Below are 17651 nucleotides of genomic sequence, written 5' to 3' on the forward strand. Positions count from 1 at the left end.
AATCTGCGCCCCAACTTCCCTATCTCCAGTAGCAGCAGAACCCTTCTGTTCCCTTCTTTTTCCTATCCTACCCTTAACCTATTGCAACAGAAATCAAAAACAAAAATAAAGACAGATGGTCCTACTCTAACATTCAACAGCAAATCAAAATACTTACTTGGTCCAGGGATTAAAACCTCCTAATCCTCCTAACTATCTCAAGCACCGATTCAGGCTGCAAACCCTACTGCCATGCTCGATCTGATGCACATGGCGCTCAAGGCTCGATTCCTCTGTCCCGGCAACGGAACCAAAATGTCGGGAAGCTACCAAGCTCTATCTCGAGACCTACGGACCGCTTATTGATCAAGCATTTGAAGCCGAGCAGCCATGGCTACCTCACATAGCCGACGTGCAATACCTACCTTGCGGGTGTAGTGAGCTTACCTTGATGTTCGATCGAGTCCCCTCCTCTCTCTCACACTTCGGTAGCTCCACGATCCTTGTGGCAAGTTCAAGCAACCTCAAGCCCCCTCCGTCAAGCTCCATCCCCCATAGCCGTGCGAGACGAGAAGAGGGGAAGGGAAGGAACAATGAAGGGAGAAGATGGGAAGCTTCTTCTCCACGATCCATCACTCTTACACACTCTCTCCCTCACACTCCCTCGATCCCTCACTCAAGCACAAGCATGAAGGTAAGAAGCAAGAGAGGAAGAAGAAGCTTTAGCCACACCCAAGAATGAGGTTCTCATTCACTTTTGAACTTTATATACATGCCCTACCTTTTGGCCAGTCATCCACACTTTTTTACATGGCCGGCCATTAGCCTAAGCCCTCTTTTCCTATTTCCCACCATTCCAACTCATCCCGTTCCCACTAATGCATACAATTTGCACAAGAGTGAGCCCGACGCTCTTTATACAAAGATTCGAGAGCACATTCATATCTATTGGCGCACTTTTACTCTTTTCTTTTTTCGAGGCGACACCGTCGTTTAAATCATTCAAATTTCTAGGCTTCCATTTTTTCCGCACTTCTGCTTCATTTTCCGTTCCTCTGTGCTATGATAATCTCCAATAGTAGCAATGGAGTCTTTGATGACTTTTTTTTTACTAGTCTTCCCACTAGTCTATGTTGAGGGCTCTTTGATACTATTGTATCAAACTTGCAAGGCTTCAAGGATGTGGTTGTCATTGATCCTCCATCCAAGCTCACCTTGCCTACTCTTGACTAAAGACTTCGTCAACTATATTAAAGATAAGAGGGAGAGGAGTTTGCTTTTGAAGTTTGTTTCTCCATAGAAGACACCTAAATTGGTATGATTCTATACAACTGTCAATAATGCACAATTATATTACAATTTTACCTTTCAATCCTCACCAACTTGATTCATCTTTTTTTCTTTTTTTTTTTTGCTCTATGAGAGTGGTGCCAGTTCTCAACTATTTGTTTTTTTTGTTTTCTATCTTTAGTCCTTAGGATTTTTTTAAATTACTCTAGTTTTCATGGTCTTAGATCTTGATTTTCTCAACTCCAATTCAATTTCTTTCCTAGCTATCCCTTGGTGCTTGTGGCTCTCAATCACAATTCCTTCCTAGTCCTCTAGCTTTATGGTCAAGTGACTCCCTTTGAGTCCTATGAAACCATGTTGGATCTTAGAGCCAAATTCTAAGGTGCGTGCACCTTTGACTAGTGTCCTTCAAGCTTTATTCTTTCTAGTAAGTTTTTTAATTCAAAATTCAAATTAACCATATTCAATGTGCAATTTCATTTAAGACTAAAGCACAAATCCTTTAAAATACAAGCCATAGAACAAGGTAGCTACTTCCATGCTCAAGCCACAAGACAAAATGCACATGCATGAACTACTCAATTTGATGGTAGTTCTTTTTATTTTTAGCTTTTCTAGAAAGCTCAAAAAAATTCCAATTTTAATAGTAAACCATTTAATTGTGAAGCACCATATATTTTCTACAGGCTGCTCTCTTAAAGACTTCAAACTCAACCATTTTGTTTGATAGTTTAGCAATTCGTGCATCACAATGTTATCTTTGCCATGATATAGACATGAAAATGACTAAAATACATTGGCAACACTAAGTAAGCCTCTATATATTTATCTTGTAAAACAATCTATTTTAAAGTATGGACTATGACTTGTGCCCTCATATACCTACTCCTAGACTCAACTATTCCTAATGTCACCATTTGTGCATGCATTTAACAAGCAATAAGTGTTGCACTGCATGGGATATTTACTAGAGTTACACCCTTTAACACTTGACATTTCCAACGGCATGTTCTTGCATGAGTTTGATGAACCTAATGATGTTATGTGCAATTGAACATAATTTAAGTACCCCCAATTGTCCAAGTAATAGACCAGTTGATAGAGCCTACAACAGTAGTCAACAGCCCATCTTCTTGAACTGCCATGTCGGAATCATACTTACTGTGGAGCAGTAGAGCCTCAATAGTACAAAATCTACAAACACAACTTCAATGATCTACTGTGGGAGATGGTCACCGAGATCTCCTGGGCTAAAGCAATTGCAGCAATACAGGTTCACAAAGATTCATTACCATGTCAGTGACATTGAAAAGATATTCTTCAGAGCAATGAATTGTTGTGACAAAAAGTAAAATATAGACAGAGAAGCAGCTGACACAAGCGAGAAAGAAGCACACCATTACCAAAACAATGACAGAAGACTCTAACCCACACTCAAAATCAGCTTATACATGAGATTTCATTCATCGAACGAACAAAATCACTTTTGTGACTATCCCTAAATAATCATCCAGCATGGCTGAATGTCACTATTAGGTTAGGTTACCTGATGGAGAACCAACAGGTAATCAACATCACAAGAGGCTGGGACGTCTAGCATGTCTACTACCAAGGATAACACAATCCACATCTCTTACTGCAAATTAGTATAATGTAAATCTTCTTGGAATGGGATCAGACACATCTAGGGGCATTTATCAGCTTGCTCAGAAATTTGTCTTGCCCAATTGCTCATCACATGAGGTTTTTAGTTTTATGTGGAAACATGGGAAAACACTGGCAAAAAATTTCCAGGTTGCAAGTATGTTTCCAATTTATCACATGGTCTCAAAACCGTACAGGACAACTCTGTTTTCAACTATTGTTTTCTGAATCAGAAGCTAATATTCCTAACAAATACATGCATGGATTGATTTTAAAAATGGCAATAGTCAGGGTCAAGTACCACCAGAATCCATCTTGGACATTAACCTGGCAATACATTATTCCTGATACAATGAAACTATGACAATACACCTCTGCTTGATGATCCATTGATACCATGTCTCTTCATAATACATTGAACTAAAAGAAGACATCAACATGATGGCCACAAAGAGTGCCAGCACAGATAATGCTATATACTAAGAAGGATTTTAGAGAAAACACTTTGAAAGACAAAGCACTGTAGTTCCTCTGGCCAACATTGATTCTCAGGGGACAAAGAATGCAGAATGAGAGAACCATTGTGAGTGTGCTACAAACAAGGCTGTATATTTTGCATCAAAGCACTGACCGAGCTTCACATTATACTGCAATTTTGTTGACCATTGTTATCCTGCAAAAGCTCAGAAAACCTGCAAGAGAGAGATTTCGTTAAAAATGAGGGCCATTATAAAGGGAGGGTAACAGTAGAAGTTTCTTGACAGAAATTATTGCAACTATTTATACATACATGGGAAACAAATCTTCACCGGTGCCAGCTCCAGGTGCAAGCTCTTGCACGAGATCAATTGGTGGCTGGCCATACTCTTGCATCTGCTGCATGATGTCAACAATCTTGTGAAAATCATCAGGCGTCGTCTCATAGACATCACAAAGATCCTTCATAAGTTCATACTGCCGAAAATATTGGTTGTACTCAGAGGCACTTAGTTTTGACTTGTTAGCCTCAAGCCAACCTGGATAAGTCTTCACAAGTTCCTTCATGGGCTGATGAAGAACATCCTTCGAGAAAAGCTGCCGCATCATTGTCTCCATTAGAGATTGCATATCCTGGAAGTCAATTAAAAAATACTACATTATCATCCAACTAGTAAAATTGGCTTACAAAAGCCCATTGAATCCCTTGATTTTTATCATGTTTCATCATAAAAACTATTCATTTATCAAACACTGTCCTGGGATGATAGACAGCGATGAGCAAATCTAAAGAAAATACCAGATGCATGTGCATGTTTGAAGCACCTGAAACTAGCCACGACTATATGTAAATGCAAGAGGAGTCACGACACAAAAATAACCCTGAGAAGTAGGGACAAGTGCTGATATTTGCAGTCTGTATATGGAGAATAAGTGGTTGGTCAGTGTTCTTTTCTTGCACTGTATAATAGCCTTTAGGACAACCTACTTGCAACTATCTAATCAATCAAGTCATTTATATGTACTACACACAGGACTTCCTCTTTCTGCCATGGTGTCCCACCTGCCATAGCTAGCACTCTGATTTCTGACAAAAATATCATTAACTTTTGTGACACATCAAACTCCTTAGGCTCAGTTCAACACACATGCATACTTCAGCCTCCCAATGGAACCCTTCATAAGCTTCCCCATGGCAGGTCCTTCACCTTAAGACGTCTATGGGTGCATGTGCTTCTAGTCCATAAGCCAGCTGTCTCTGATCTGGCAACCTTTACCATGGCTTGCCGAGCACTAATCTAGGCCTCTACCTGATAAGATGGCCCGCATAGAATTCCTCATGGGAAGGCGCTGGTTTTAGTCTTTGTCTGGACTCTGAACTAAAGAAAAGCTGGAAGCATAGATAGGCTTGCTGACTCAAAGCCTCCACCACTTGATTCTTCCTGTCAGGAGCATAATCAATGTCCAAGGAAAAGAGGAAACAACATGCACCATAACACATCTCAATCAAGGCTATACAAAGGCTATAGTAAGCCTAAACCAAGTCTAGAGCAAGCCTCCATTGCAAGTCAAGGGAAAAAGGACTGCCAATCTTCATGTGTAGGCTAAGGTAAACCTGCCCTGTAAACTGAGCTAAAAACTCTGTGTCTTGAGCTCAACACAAGCTCAAAGAAGCCCTGCAAAGCACTCACAAATCTGGGGAGCTCCTCATCCTACTTTGATACCATGTTAGAAAAAAAACGAGACATAGATAGAGGAGAGCCACAGAGAGCTAAGTCATGCTCTCATTCTTCTTCCGTTATTGCTCAGAGGAAGGTTCTCATGAGATTGGATGAGAAGATGAAGTAATGCATGGTGGTTTGTCTTCAGCCACAAATGACCAAAAAAGGAAATGCCTCTACTTCATGAGAGTATGCCCTGCAGCAAGCATCTCATAATCTCAATAATTGATGTAATTCTGCTTAGTTGGGGTTAGGCCTGTTGCAAAATGGTTTTCAACTCTTAGAGAATATACCAAGTGCAAAGACAAGTGGGCTACAATACAAGGAAGCAAATGAAGCGCATACTTGCCAAGAAACCCATTTCATAAGGTTAGGAAATGTGTTTCGTACATGTTCGTAGCTACAATAGGCTGGCTGGACTGTAACAAGAGGCCCCTCCTAAAGGATCAACTTACATAGCTCAACTACTTGATCAGGTTGCTTATGCATCTTATCCTCGTGAAACACAAAATCGTTGCTATAGTAAACCTTCCAAACCTACGGATCCCAAAGGCGATGGCCCATCTCACCTGCATCACCGTATCCAAGAAAGATGCATTTGACAGACTTCGGATCCAGCTTATTTTGAACAAGATCACAATCAAGAATCATTTTCCTATCCCAAGGATAGATGATATCTCGGATAAGTTGCAAGGGGCTAGTATCTTTAGTTGCATTGATCTCAAGAGCAACTATCACCAAATATGGATAGCACCGAAAGATTATCATAAGATAATTTTTCATACAATGTTTGGACTATATGAATTCTTAGTCATGCCTTTTGGTTTGACTAATGCACCTGCCACATTCAATCAAATGCTGTAGAGAATTTTTAGACCTCACTCAAAGTTCACACGTGTCTTCTTTGATGACATTCTAATATTTCCACAATCTGAAGAAGAGCATAGAAAACATCTATCTATTGTTTTTCAAGAGCTTTGTAAGCATAGACTACATGTCAATGCTAAGAAGAGTGAATTATTCCTTTCAGAAATTCATTACTTGGGCCATATTGTTTCTCACAATCTGGTGAGAATGGATCCTGAGAAGATTCAAGCCTACATCTACTTCTGTACATAAAGTTAGAAGTTTCTTGGGCCTATGTTCATACTACAGGAGGTTCATATGAGGTTTTTCATATGTTCTTTCTCTCCTTTCTTCCAAGATTCACACATTCTCCCTTTATAGTGTCAATCTTTCTCTCTCCTCTCTCTTCTGTCTTTTGTGCAAAAATTCCTCTTTTCTCTTTTGCTTTTTCTTATGTGCATAATGGTTGAAGCTATGGATGAAGATGATGAATATGATGAATGTGTTCATTATTAAGAGAGATATTTATGGTTTCTTTTTAGTTTTGAGATCAATGGCAGAGCCATGTGCATAGATTTTGCATGCTTCTATCCTGGTTTTGTGGTTGTTTTTGTTCATGGGAGGGTTGCTTTCAATTTATTGTAATATATTGATTACAAGACTGGATATAAAACTTGACTTTGGATACAAGACATTCTTTATGCTACTGCTTGAGGTCTTCCAAATCTTTCAAGCCTTCAAGATCTTCCCTCCTTACTAATTTGATGCCGAAATGTGTATTGCTTACTAAGTAAGAACTCTCAACCAAGTGGTAGGAACTCCAATTGACTGAGAAGAGTTAGAAATGAAGTGGTTTTGAGCTTGAGCTCAAAAGCTATGGCTTCCCAACTTTCGGGTTTACTGCAGCCACTGGTTTTTCCTTTGCAACAGCTTGACGTAACAATATCTCGACGAGATCTCTGGTGGAAAGGTGCCTGAGATGTCAAGCTTTGAAAGCCCTATGCTCTTGTCCAACATTGTGATGCAGGCAAAGCACGTGGACTGTATGACCAGTTAGACACGTAGTTCTGAAAATTGGCCTTAGAAACAACGCTACGATCATTAGAAGATTTATCATTATCTTACGCTTTTCCTTTGCCTTTTTCATGCCTATCCTTGCGCATCATATGGCATTGTGGCCTTACATGAGCCTGGTACCTACAATAGTGACATATAAGAGAGGACTTAGGACCCCGGAACTTACTTGTGATTGTCTTAGACTTTCCCTTGTTGGATGGTGAGTCTCTACCACAATTATTATTCCCATTACTACCTTGTTTGCCTCTCACTATAAGTGCATCAGGAGTACAGACTGCATTAATATTTTTCTTGTTTAATTCCTCTATAAGCAAAGCACTCTCTATATCCATGAGCTGAAAGCTGCCTGTAAGAGGGTTTACACTCATCCCAAGACTTAGACAGTGTGACAAGCAAGAAAAGAGACTTAACATTCTCCTCAAACTTAAAACCTTGCAAAGTAAGCTAACTAAAAATAGAATGAATGTCATTTAAATGAGAAGACATGGACATCCCTTCATGCGAAGTTCCACGAATTTCTATAGCTAATACAACTGAGTTGCAGAACTTTGTTTATCATAGAGATCACAAATCTTTTTCCATAATGCATAAGCACCACCCTCAATCTCAATGACATTGAAATATACCTACTTTGACAATGACAGATTGATGGTAGACTTACATAGCTCATCAAGCTCTTCCCAACCATCTACATCACCAAGTTCTAGCTTTATTTCCTCCACCTTCAATGGCTTGACTTGCTTCTTTTGCACCAATACTTGCCGAATCTGAGCCTTTCAATACTAGAAGTTATTGCCATCCAACTTCTCTATGTTAAAGATAGCATTGTCTTTGAAAGTATTTGAAGCACCTACCATTATATCTGCCAAACAAAGAGAATAGGGACTGCTGTAATAATAGCAGATCAGCCCCAAAACGAAGCCAAAAAGAGTGTAGCAAGAGCAAGATAGAGCCAATACACTATTGTCCACAAGCAGAAAGCAATAGAGTGCTGAATACAGGCGTTTGCTCTCAAAAGAGTTGATCAAAACTAATTTTAGGTACGGCTGTTCATAAAATTGCAGTAAATCAACATATAGCTGTAGGCAAGCATGCAAAAGAATAAGCTTCCAGTGCTAGGAAGATCCAGGTAGCAACTAGGACAAACAATGCAACTAACAGTGTAGTATAAACAATTGAATACCAATGACTATCAAAGCATTCAAGGTGCCAAGTACATAGATGCATACCATAATGCATACCAAGCATGTATCCACCACTGACAACCCACTTTGTTTTGCAAATACAGTGTGGCTAATTATATTACTTCAGAAAAACCTTGAATACAAAGAAGTGCTCCTGCTCAACAGACTAACTAGAGCTGATACAAAGTCGCACAAATATCAAATATACAAGCCTCTTAGGGCGGTCTAGGGGGAATGGGGGCAAGAAGCCCTGGAGGGGGGATGTATCGCCATTTGGGGCTGCCTACCTGCATCACAAAAAATAAGTCATGGCAACCCCAAGTGCGCATGAAGTGAAGACAGAGCTCCTGACGAGCACGAGACTCGCCCTGCACTTGGTCCCATCGGCCGCAAAGGGAGTGGATGATGGAGGTCCAGAGCTCTACCAAAGTCGCATATACAAAAAGTCTCTCTCCTCCAAAAACCTCCTAACAACGCGCCTTCTAGATGTGCCATCCAGGGAGACTCCATACCTCAGAGCAGTCTGCTGTGGGCTCCAGTACTACCTGGCGGATGGGTGGAGCCTCCAAACCGGCTACTACGCACCACCCAACCTCAATAAGGAAGATCGTGTCCTGCATCCCGGCCTCATACAGAAGGTGACGACCGTGGCTGACTACCTGCCAGCAGAAAGCTCCCCATGAGATACATCCAAGGCTAGGTGCTATGCGGCAGAGGATGCAGAAATGCTCCTCTCCACACTAGCTGCGCCGCCTCACACGACCAAAGGCAATGCTTTGGAGTTTCCAAAAGCTGTCATCCTCCATCCTTCTGCAAGGCTAACCAACTCCCTACCGCCAAGCCTCCATGTGCCACCAGCCATACGAAATACGATACCCTCCTCGACCTCCAACTGACCCATAGGTGGCGCCAGAAAGACCGTTGGAAAGCATCCGTAATGCTGTGCTCCGCCCAATACCTGCTACACAACGGCGCTGCCATCCTCTATCCTTTTGCATCTGGGCTAACCAACTCCCTACCGCCAGGCCTCCATGTGCCACCAGCCATACGAAATACGATACCCTTCTCGACCTCCAACTGTCCCATAGGTGGCGCCAGAAAGTCCGTCGGAAAGCATCCGTGATGATGTGCTCCGCCCAATACCTGCTACACAACGGTGCCCAGTCCACGTCCTCCTACATCAGCACATGTCTGCCAATCCTGGCTGTGTACTCCACGAAACTCGATGGCTTCTTGGTGACCGCAGTGGCCGGCCATAGCCACTCTCTTAGATCCCACTCCAGCTCATCAAGTGGTCTGCCCTCCCAAATCCAAAGGCACCACTCCCTAAGCTCCTTCTAGAAAACATAAGGGTCCAATCGCCATGTCTTCCCCTGAAGGCCCACCACCCAAATCCTCCTCCATGAAAGGGCAGCTATCCCCTCATCCTATTGCCCTCTGTCAAGGCCCAGACGCCCTCACTCCTGAACGGTGAAGAAATTCCCACACTGCCCACTCTTCTTGCCACCTGTAGGGGGATACCTGTCGATGAAAACTTAGCGGCCCATACCTCCCCGAGCTCTACCGGCTCTCGTGTTGAGGGGTCAAGCCACTCCTAAGGTATTGCTGCATCAATCTCCCTTCTCAACTCGACTCCTCTCTGGCAACCTAATGGCCACTGCAACAACTCCTCGTCCACCAACCTATACACCTCCCGCCAGGTCCTGATGGTGGGGCCGAGCCGGCCTCCCAACCAGCCCACTGGATGTGGGGGCGCTCGCCGATGTGTATCCCCTCCTGATCTCTGACCTGGTGGTTCCAAATCACCAGTTGATGGTCTATCTCCTCCTGGCAACCTGGGGGGCTCTGAATTAGGGCCCTATGAAGGCCCTGCCACACACGAAGTAAGCTGCGTAGGAAGGGGGATCTAGGGGGCGTGATTTGGGCCGTCGTGAAGATCCACCTCAAGGACGGTCTCCAATCCCCACCAAGCCTCGATCTGCACTCCTGGAGACCCTCCTGCAGTAGGACCTTCTAGGTCTGCTCTCCTGGTGTGAGACCGCAAACTACAAGCTTGCCCAAAAGAGCAATACTCTTCTGATACTGTGGGTCAATGATCCCAAGCCCTCCCTCTGACCGATGCCGGATGATGGTCGCCCACGCCACCTTGGCCCGAGAGTCCCTGGAACTGTCCAACCCGGCCCATAGGAAATTCCGCACTAGGCGGCGAAGCTAAGCAACACAAGATGAGAAGAAGCACCAACATGAGGTGATGTACCAAGCCGTCGCTAGGACTTGCTTGACCATTAGGGCTCGGCCCGCTAGGAAGAGGCGAGCAAAACTCCAACAGGTCAACTTCCTCCGAATAGAGTCAAGGATTGGAAGAAACCGCTAGACGGGGGTAATGTCAAGTCCCACCTGGAACCCTAGGTAGCGGACGGTCTTCCCTCTGCACACCCATCTAAATCCCAAGTGGACGCTCCACTCCGTACTAGAGTCTGGTCTCTAAGGAAACCAACCGACCTCCGCCAGATGATTTTCGCTCCTGCTGCAATACAAAACACCTCGAGAGCTAGTCTCACTCTCTACAGCATCAACTCATCATCCTCTATGTAAAGTGTTGTATCATCTGCATACTCTGAGTCTAGCAACTCCATCTCCTCTCTCACTAGAAGTTGGAGGCCGCGTAATAACCCACTCACATGTGATCTAAGGAAGTGAGACATCGCCTATGTAAAGAGTAGGAACACGTATTGAGCCAGTGGACAACCTTGCCGTACTGATCTCTCCAGTCGAAACTCCTCCCCTTTCCTGCCTCCAATGAGAACCCTGCTGGTAACCGATCTGTAGAGTGCAAGACCCCATGGATCCATGCCTGGGAAACCAGCCTCTCCATGGTGCCCTCCAAGAAGTCCCATTCCACCCTGTCATAAGCTTTCTCAAAAACCAAGAGTAGTACAACCAATCCCTAACCACTATGCTAGGCCCACTCTGTCGCCTCTCAAAGAAGGTATAGACATTGTCTAGGATACTCCTATCCTGGACAAAGCCTGTCTGTGTGTCATGGATGATGTCTGGAAGCACTGGGCGGAGTCACCTACCAATCATCTTTGCCTGTGCCTTATAGGCAACTGGCAACAGGGTGATCGGTCTCCACTAGGATAGCTCCAACCAGTCTCCCCCTTTGGGAATGAGACTGATAAGACCTACCGATAAACTCCCTGGCATCCGAGCTGAGCTGAAAATCTCCAAGAAAGCAAGCAATAAGGGGTCCTTCACTACCTCCCAAAAGGTGGTGGTGAAGAACTTAGAGAGGCCATCCTCTCCCGAGCATTTCTGCCCGTCCTTTGTGTGAAAAGCCTCCTCTAATTCCTTCTGGGCTAGGAGGGAGCGTTCCATCTCCTCTGTGATGAGGGACAAGATGTAATCCCAAACTTGCTATCTGCAACGCTGTCCTTTGGCTGAGGCTGTCTCCTGCTGGAAAAGGCGTATGTAGTAATCAGTGGCAATCTCCATCACCTCGTCTGGGCTAGAGCGAATCCTCCCATTCTGATCCTGAATGCTGTATATTTGCTCTCCTGAGGTGTGGGGCTGGTGAGACTGAAAGAACTTCCTGCACATCATGTCCCCCTTTCGCGCCCAGAAGGCTGCTGAGGTGCAGAATGAGAACTCCGAACGCCTGTCCTCTAGGCCAGAAATGGCTGCTCGTGCGCGCATCTCCTGTGCATGGAGGATGGGATCCCCTGACATCTCCTGTAATAATCTCTGCGTAGCTGCTAGGTCTCGCCGGAGTGCTCTCTTCTTCCAGCACTGCTGCCTGGCTTGTAGGGCTGCCTCCTGGCAAATACTACTCGACTCGGCTAGGACCTTTGCAACCTCCTCTGCGATCCGGTCCCTCTTGCTCCACTCCCTAGTCCAAATCTGCTCAATCTGTCTCTTCACCGCCTCTCTCCTGTAGATCGAGTGAGGGATCTAACAGGATCGTGTACCTAGGAAAGATGTTGGGGGATCAAGTGTTAGGAAAACCGGGCTATGATCGGACAAAGTGATACCAGCCAACTGCACGAGAGCATCCCCACTCTCCCACATAAAACTTGTCCAACCGCTCCAGCAAGACTCCTAGCCGCCTGTATCCCCACGAGAAGTCCAACGACCTTTCCCTTTTGTGAAAAGCTGGGTCTCTCCAAGCATCGCGAGCTCCTACTACCAATAGGAAGACCTCCCATGCCTCCTACTCCTCCCCAGCCATGCCCTAGTAGTTTCTGCCTCTACCTTGCTGGTCCTCTAAGGCCTCCGGGTTGTTGAAGTCTCCTCCAACAATCCAGGAGTCCACCTCTGGGAGTCCTGCTGCAATCTCCACCCACAACCTGTTGCGTGCCCTGACCTCAGCGGGAGTGTAGACATTGAGGACTCCGAGGCACGAGTCCCCAATATCCAACCTGACCCATAGAACCCTCCTTGCCACAATCGCCCCATGATCGCGTATGCAGGCGGTAAGGCTCGAGCCAATAGAGGTGCATGCGCCTCCACTCCTGCCGTAGGCATCGATGGCGTACTCCCAATAGGTGTATGAGCTGCCTAGGAGAACCTTCCCTACGCAATGGACTTGGGTGGGGTTGAGCTTGTGCTCCTGCAGAAGTAGGATGTCTATCCGTCCTGCAAGGGCCAGCTGCAACCCCTGCCAAACAATCAACTTCTTGGAACCACGTGCCCCATTATAGTGGAGACTATTCACATTCCAAGATGCAAGGTGTAAGCTCATGGGAAAACCTGTGACTGCTTGAACAGGCATCTATTCGGTGTGAAAGCTGTTGATGAGGAGGAAAAACTATGGGACATGCAAGTACGCTTTGCCGCAGGCCTGGACAACGAGCACCAGTCCCCCATGGTGGCCCTCGGGCAGACCATAGGGATGATAGATGCTCCAAGTGGTACTACAAATGCATCTATCAACCATGCTGAGAGTCGTGACTCTGTACACTGGTAGAAACGGGCCGCCTGTGCCAGGGGCCACTCAATCACATCTACCGAAGCTCTCCACTATGGAGGTGCTCAAAAGATAATGCTCAAGTGTGGGACCTCGACACCAGCCCACTAGTTAATGTCCGTCATGCAACCTGGCCACTGCTGTGTAAACAATGCTAGTCCTCCTTCCATCCACTAGAAGATGTGGTCCACCACCTGACTCTTCACCTCCTCTATCTCTGTCGTCGTCCAATTCCCTGAGTGGGAGGACTGAAAGAAAAAAGCATTTTTAGTGTGTTTTGGGGCTGTTTAGTGGAAACCCTAATTTTTGGGGCACCCTTCCACATCTATAAATAGACAGGCTGCCCCCATTCAGTGATCATCCTTGTTTGCAGGTTACACAAGCCCACACCCCCTCTACTGCTGTTGGCGCCCAGTTTCCAGCCTGCAGCCCGCCTCCATCTGCTGTTCAGCCATCATCGACTGCAGCCACATTATCTTCAGCCTCTCCATTGCTGTAGGCAACAGCTCTCAGCTGCTAGCATTTGCTCCAGACTACCCCAGACTGCTGTTCAGCCTGTTGTCCATCATCTCCAGGGTCAGCCAGCCTGTGTTTTCAGCATTGCAAGCCCTGACACTCTCAGACACTGTTTCAGCCTGCTGTTTACAGCAGACTGTGCACAATTTCCAGCCTCCGATCGGTGGTACACTGCTGCGTTTACCAGTTTCCAGCCTCTGGGTTTTGGTGACCAGTCTACTACCATTCACTATTCAGCACTCCTACACTCCAACTGGTGGTCACAAACTTGGGATCCGTCTTCAATGGACGTCACACTCTGACATTGCTCTACCCTTGAGCACATTGTACACTCTTACATTCACTTACAGCATTCATTCACTTCAGAGTTGTGTTCTCTCTCTCCCTTCTTCTATTTGTGTTTGAGTTTTGAGTTTTGCATTTAGGGTTTGAGTTTTCCCCTCTGTGTCTGTGTCTGTCTCTTTGTGTTTCTGTCGTGGTCGTACACTGTGTGTCCTCAATGCAAATCCTAGTAGTTTCCTTCACAGGGTATTCTACCACTAACGGTATTCTACCGCCAATCTGGGGAAAAGTAAAGTAACTGGATGTCTGAGAAATCTGTTATGGAGCGCAAATGTCTCCACTGTGAAGCCGCTATACCAAGGAACCATGTAAATGACCCCCTTCATGGAGGCATAGGATGAGCTCTCCACTAACTCATGAGCTACATCCGCAAAGGTGAGTCGAACCATGAAGATCCCTTGGCCCATGAGGACTGCCTCTGTGATCTGCGCTGTGTCAATGCGTAGCGTGGAGTGGAGCCAATCCCGCAGCTGGGCCCTCAATGGGGAGTGTCCAACGACCTGACCAAAGATTGTTGTTTCTTTCAACTCCAGCCCTGTGGCAAGGATGGCTAAAAGATGTTTCTCCGAGAGGATGATGTGCAAGGTGTTTGACTAGGGGGCACTTGCAGAATGTGCCGGCGTCTGACCAAAGGTTTCCATTGCGCGTCCCCGCTGAGAAACATGCCGATCAAACTGCTGAAACTGCCGGAAGGAAGGGGGGGAGTGTTACAGAAAATGGAGGGAGCAACGCGGAGGGGGAGTTTATGTTTTGTTCTGTTTTCTGATGATGATGGAAACACTGATGTTTCCAGATTGGAGTCGCACGGGTGAGGAACGTGGAGCTGCCAGTTGAATGGGACGGGGGACTGCTCGGGAGTTGGGGGGGCTGGTCAACAAATTGGGGAAGCGCAGAGGGGAGAGAATGGGGGCAAAAGAAAAAAACATCATGTTGGGCATCAGGAGACAGCGCGGGATTGGGGGAGGGTTGGGCGTCAAAGCGGATCCAGAGTGGGTTTTTGGTGGGGGGGGATGATGTGGAGCGGTTTATTGGCAGAGCCAAGGCGGGAGGGGTTGACAGGCGTGGCCAGCTTCTGTTCACGCATCTATGGGATGACACGATAGGCTAGCCAAGGGGGAGATACAGTACTTCACAGAAGGGGAAACAGGCGGACGACACATTGGGTAGCAGGGGGCGCTGCGACAAGTCGCCGGACGAGACGGTGATAGCGGGAGACGCAGCGGCAGTCAACAGTGACGGGCGACGAAGCACTCAATAAGCTTAACCCCACTGACAGTAAGGAATACAAGGTGCCTAAATCAAAGACAAATCAGTTTATAGTCACAAGCCTCTACAATGATAGTATATGCATAAACTAATAAAACATAAGAGAGCCTCCCACTAACTCGAATGAACCAAGCTTTGCGAAGAAAATACCCAAAGTGTGCAAGTACCACCAAAAAAAAAAAAAACTCATAGCATCCTCGTGCCTAAAGTACATCGTATATACATCCACGAGCATAAAGCTTAAATATGTCTTCAAGCTTGCAAGTGGAAATCACTAAAGCAAATAGCCACTGTCCATATGCAACCAACCAAGCTCAAATCCAAGATATAGAACTCAACATAAGCATGTACGGGCATAAACAAAAATGTCAAGTATCAACATAACCATGTAGCATACCCAAATAGCATGTAGGCATTCAACACATAGACATTGACTATGAATGCTCGCTGTCCAAACCAGAACTGTTCTGTTCTATGTAAAATAGAGATCCGGAAATTGCACCGAATCAACTCTGTGATTGCTTAAATCTTTAGTTCTCATCGCACTCTTTGCTTTTAGCTATAGAGCACCTCAATCCAATATCATATGCAAAAGTTATGGCCAAAATACAAAAGTATTGTCAAGCTGCCATAGTTGTCCACAACTTCTGCAACATGCTCTGTATCCACTCAAAATGGATAGACTAGCTTCTTTTCAACTAAGTAATCACTCAACAAGGCTTAGCTAAGCCCTCAAAAGCTTCTCAACCAGCTCGAAACAAGTGTTGAAGGTAGAAAAGCCAATGTATACCTCACATGGACTGAAATGGGACTACCATGAAAGCTGGAAGTCAAACTCTCTTCCTAAGCTGAATGTAGTGTCAATGAAGCTCCTCAAATGCCCACTCTAATACCAATTGAAAGATGGAACAGGAATGTATGGAAGCAAGAGTGAGAGCAAGAAAGAAGCAATAGCTATTAAGATTCAAGCAAAGAAGAGAGAGACTATTGTGTGGGAACTCTAACAGTCACAATGTGTGACATGTCTTCCCTTATTCTATCGTCATGTAAAGAATAAAGAATAAAGAGACAGTAACGAGCAGCCACCACCTGCAATGTACAAGTGGTAAGTAAAAGTAAATGTAGGTGGCTTGACACAGGCGGCGTTTAACCCCCAACAATCACTTTTGGGTGCTTATACAAGAACCAAATCTTCCAACTGTTGCACTTAGCTTGTGGCAACTCTAGATTCATGATAGAAATGTGAGTGTGTTGAGAAACACATCTTCCTCTCGACAGATTACGAATGGTAGATCTCTAATCTACCCCTTCTTAGTGGAAACTTCCTTACATGGCTAGGATTCAAACCCAAACTTAATACTAATATACGTTTTCTCTAAAGTGTAAATTGCATTTCCAATTGCATTTCCAACACAACCTCTTACGGCACACTTCCATTTAAGGTCTTAGTACTCAAGTTCATAGCCTAGTCTCTTTGTGCATTACCTAGAATGTTCAGTAATTTATCTAGACATCCAAACCCCAAACTTTGAGTTGATGGAGGACCTCTTTCTAACAAATCTCCCAACAAAACAAGGATTCAAATCCAATCTCAATACAAGAGAAGGTTCTTTCTAAGAGTGTGGATTGCAATTCCCATTGTCCATAACCATATGAATATTAGCAAAGTACATTTCCTTAGTATCGGAGTGCATACCCTAGATACCAAGAGCTCTTGTCAAAGTGTCTTTCATTTCTAAGTAAGGTGTATTAAATACATTAGAATTTGCCAATTCTATAGCCACTACCTAATGTTTTAGTTAGTTGGTTTGTAGTGTGAACACAACTACATTAATAAGTTGTGTCACCACTTCTAGAGTTGGTTCTACAGTTAAAATAAACTATAGTTGAGGTAGGGATAGGTCTAACTTACCTAAGACCTATTGTACTTTCATTCTATCATTCTAGCACTTGTATCTTTTGAGTGTGGAACTACTGCCCACACTTGCTCGTTGTCTTTTGTTCACTCACTCTCTCTCCTCCATTTCCAACATTTGGTATCAGAGCTAGACACATGGGTTCTATCTCTCCACCGCTCAACTGGTGCCACCCACACAAAGTCCACTCAACCAACAAAGAAAAAGAAGCCATTGTTTCGGAGAGAGGACCTACTGTTTTGGAAGAGAAAGAGTTGTTTTAGAGGAGGTGATATTGCTATTTTCAGCTTGCACGCAGTCCCGTACACAATCTCACATCTAGCAATATATGTAGTCACTTTGAACTTTGTCACAATTTCATGTGACTGCATATTTTTCAACTACTACACATTTGTATGGCCAATAGGTTTATGCCAAATATTACTAT

The 17651-nt window shown here is 44.8% G+C and overlaps 1 protein-coding gene across 1 annotated transcript in view; it reads right to left on the minus strand.

The window, feature by feature from the left end:
- Positions 1-3209: 3209 nt before the first annotated feature.
- Positions 3210-17651, minus strand: part of LOC148010123 (peroxisome biogenesis protein 19-1-like) — a 102484-nt gene continuing 88042 nt past the window's right edge. The window contains exons 4-5 of the mRNA XM_087672986.1: positions 3704-4023; positions 3210-3605 (exon numbers count right to left, since the gene is read on the minus strand). Of these exons, the coding sequence (XP_087529112.1) occupies positions 3551-3605; positions 3704-4023 (375 nt within the window). The 3' untranslated portion in view covers positions 3210-3550. The remainder of the gene's footprint in view (positions 3606-3703; positions 4024-17651) is intronic.

The sequence above is a fragment of the Lygodium microphyllum genome, chromosome 30 (genome assembly GCF_053477565.2).
Source record: "Lygodium microphyllum isolate KBCC chromosome 30, Lygodium_microphyllum_v1.1.10, whole genome shotgun sequence".
NCBI classification, from domain to species: domain Eukaryota; kingdom Viridiplantae; phylum Streptophyta; class Polypodiopsida; order Schizaeales; family Lygodiaceae; genus Lygodium; species Lygodium microphyllum.